The 3,378-nt window shown below is 40.4% G+C and overlaps 1 protein-coding gene across 1 annotated transcript in view; it reads right to left on the bottom strand.

Moving 5' to 3' along the window:
- Positions 1 to 3,378, bottom strand: part of RUBCNL (RUN and cysteine rich domain containing beclin 1 interacting protein like) — a 30,254-nt gene that overhangs the window by 19,144 nt on the left and 7,732 nt on the right. Inside the window, exon 4 of the mRNA XM_023508953.1 lies at positions 316 to 417. Coding sequence (XP_023364721.1) covers positions 316 to 417 — 102 coding nt within the window. The remainder of the gene's footprint in view (positions 1 to 315; positions 418 to 3,378) is intronic.

The raw sequence follows: 3,378 nt of genomic DNA, 5'->3' as shown, positions 1-3,378 counted from the left end.
GGGCTTATCTTCTAACCAAAGATAGAAGTTCATCTGAAAGTTTCACCAAAATATACTTGACAGGCCAAGGAGAGATTAGACCATAATGAGTATTTACTTTTCCATTCAATTCTATCAGTGACAGGAGAGATTAATTATCAAGATATTTGAAACAAGAACATCTTATTTTCTTATATTGGGGACTGTAATCTGGTTCTGGGAGAAATTTCTGTGAACGCCACTCCAGCCTGGTATTGTAGGTGAGGCTTGTTAGCACCTATGTGCAGAGGGAAGAGGGAGGCAGCCTGTCATCTCCAACAAGCTGACAAATCTTACCTAAAATAACAAAGTCTTCAAAGTCACATTTGCAGGTCTCTTTCACTGTATCATCGTAAGTAGGTGTCTTGGCCCCTGGGCTGACCTGTAACACAGCACAGCCTAGAAAACGGGGAGGAGGTTTTCACCACCAAGAAGAAAAAGAAAAACTGCTCAACCACCTGCAAGATTCCACTTAATAGAAATTGGAAAATGAAAAGGGCTAAAAGTTTACTTTAAAAGAATTAAAAACCTCAGCTTTGAAATTTAAGAATGCAGGGAACTATTTTTGTGTTCTTCTTCCATTCACTATGATGAAAGGCCTGACGAGTATATGGGCATTTACAATAGTAATCTGCCTATTTTTAGATATGTTTGAAGATTTCTGTAACACAATACTTAAAAAAATGAATGGGGAGACAACACATAGTAGAACTTCTGTAAGTGGACCACCCATGGGACTGTAACAAACTGGTCAACATACAGAGGTGATTGACATAAGAAACTAGGTCTTATAGGTCCAGTCCATGAAAATTAGGTCAACTTAAGGAGGTAGTCAATGTGGGGAGATGATCAACTATGGAGGGTTTATTGTATTATACTGGGTTGTATTATATTATTGTATTATATTATATTATTGTATTATACTATAGTTCCCCCCCCCCAAATTCATGTTCATACTTGGCTCAGTGACTAAAGCTCAGCAGTTGGGGCACAGGCAACATACACTGGGACTGGACGGCTTGAACCTGGCCCTGGCCTGCCAAACAACAGTGACAACAAAAAAATAGCCGGCATTGTGGTGGGAGGCCTGTAAGTCCCAGCTACTTGGGAGGCTGAGGCAAGAGAATCACTTGGGCCCAGGAGTTTGAGGTTGCTGTGAGCAGTGACGTCAAGGCACCACTACCCAGGGTGATGGAGTGAGAGTCTGTCTCAAAATAAATTAATTAATTCATGTCCATACAGAACCTGTGAATGAGATCGTCTTTGGAAATAGGGCCTTTGCAGATGTATCGAGTTAAGATGAGGTCATACTGGATCTGGGTGGGCCCTAATGATACCTAAGAGCAGTATCATAAAAAAGGGAAATGTGGATACAGAGATACAGATACACAAAAAGAATGCCATGTGAAGACAGAGACTGGAGTGATGTGTCTACAAGCCAACAGATGCTAGTAATTGCTTGAAACCACCAGAAGCAGGAACGAGGTATGACACAGATTCTTCCTCACAGCTTCCAGAAAGAACTAAACCTTTCAAAAACTGAAGTTCTAACTCCTGTCCTCCACAACTGTTGCTTTTTTTCTATTGTTTTAAGCCACTCACATGGTAGAATTTTGGTTGCAGTAGCCCTTGGAAACTAATACAAGCATGTTTACATTTTCAATCCCTCAACACCATTGAGGGGAATTATCCTAAGTACATTATTAAAAAGAAAGTGAAAAAGGAAGAGTTTGCTCACAAAGGAACTATTTGTAGTCCATTTAAAATATTAAAATATTGAAAGCAACCTAGATGTTTAATAATAGAAAATTGATTTTGCAAATCGCACCTTTAAATACTATCATAAAAAAAGCAAAATCCACTAGGTACATGGTGGGTGCCCGCAGTCCCAGCTACTCCAGAAGCTGAGGCAGGAGGATCACTTGACCCCTAATAGTGTAAGTCCGACGTGGGCAACATAGCAAGATCCTGCTTCTAACTGAAGAAATTTTTTAGAGATTCACATAAGAGGAAAACACAATTAAATCCGAGACGGGGGAGAAGGAAAGGGGATTGGGGAAGTTCCCACCTACCAGGTACAATGTAGGGGTATATGGCACACTTTCTGGGTGAAAGACTCAATTCCAACAAGGACTTTGGATTCTACCTTACAAACACAAATAATATAACCTAATCATACATTCCCTCATGTTAACCTCATGAAATTTAAAAAACAGAAAACAAACTTTTAATAAAGAATAATGTGAACACTGTGGCAACATGAATAAATGGATATGACAAAAATGGATATGAAATCTAATCATATTATTAATGTAGTTATTATCAATACAATCATATGGTGATTATGAATATAACCTTGTAAAACTATGAATCTGAATAAACATCAGAAAGAAACACAGAGAAATGAATACAGTTGTTTAGGGAAATAGTCTAGCCCATTGGTTACACGGAAGTTATCTGAGTTGGTCTAACTTTGAAAGAACACTGCTCCATGCTAGCTGTGGACGGTGGACAATTAGAACATCTGGCTTTGTACCCTCAGGGGTGACATGGGGTATCACCCATCTTTGTATCTCACTCTGTTTGGGGCACCATCATAGATTTAACTTATGAAAAACCTTTCAGGAAACACTGCACACCCTGACTAAATAAGGTGCACTCTAACGCTTTCTATCCTATTTCTAGTTTTATGTTTTATTTTCTTACTCTCAGGACCAGCCTATAGTTTGAAGACCACCACCCTACCTCCATGGACAAACACCTGTCACCACAAATGTTACAACAGAGACACTTAATAAAAGATATATCTTTTTCTTTGGCAGGTAGAAACATTCTTAACATTTCATTTGACACGTTCGTGTTTTGTAAAGTGTTAGCTAAAACATCGTTTTTCAGCCAACTGCTTCACAAATATTTATAAATTACTTATTTCAGACAAGGCCCTATGTTAAACACAAATATAAGCAATTTCCCATCCATCTAAGAGCTTAAACTCTCACAAGGGAGTTGAGCTACTGACCCACTGAACCACTAAAAAGCACACGTGGAAGGTCTAAGGCAGGTCTGTGCCCGGAAAGAGCCACTCACACAGACAACGATGGGGCATCTGGGGCACAGCTTGGTCTCAGTCCACATGGATGGTGCCTCTGTCCTGTGAAGTGTCCACATTTACATCAGGGAGCATGTCACAGTACCAGAGGCAACAGACTGCTTTTAAAGGACCGGAGGGAGAAAGGGCCTGCTGGGCAGTGACTGGGGAAACACACGTTCTGGAAGCACCCCCGCAAGCAGAGGGTTGGAGGCAGGAACTCATCAGAAACGCCTGGCAGCAGCTCTGAACAGTCTCCTTTACCCGAAGCC

Source organism: Otolemur garnettii, unplaced genomic scaffold (genome assembly GCF_000181295.1).
Source record: "Otolemur garnettii isolate 467f Iridium unplaced genomic scaffold, OtoGar3 scaffold00297, whole genome shotgun sequence".
NCBI lineage: Eukaryota > Metazoa > Chordata > Mammalia > Primates > Galagidae > Otolemur > Otolemur garnettii.
The sequence above is the reverse complement of the archived record's forward strand: the minus strand, read 5'-3'. Positions and strand labels throughout refer to the sequence as shown.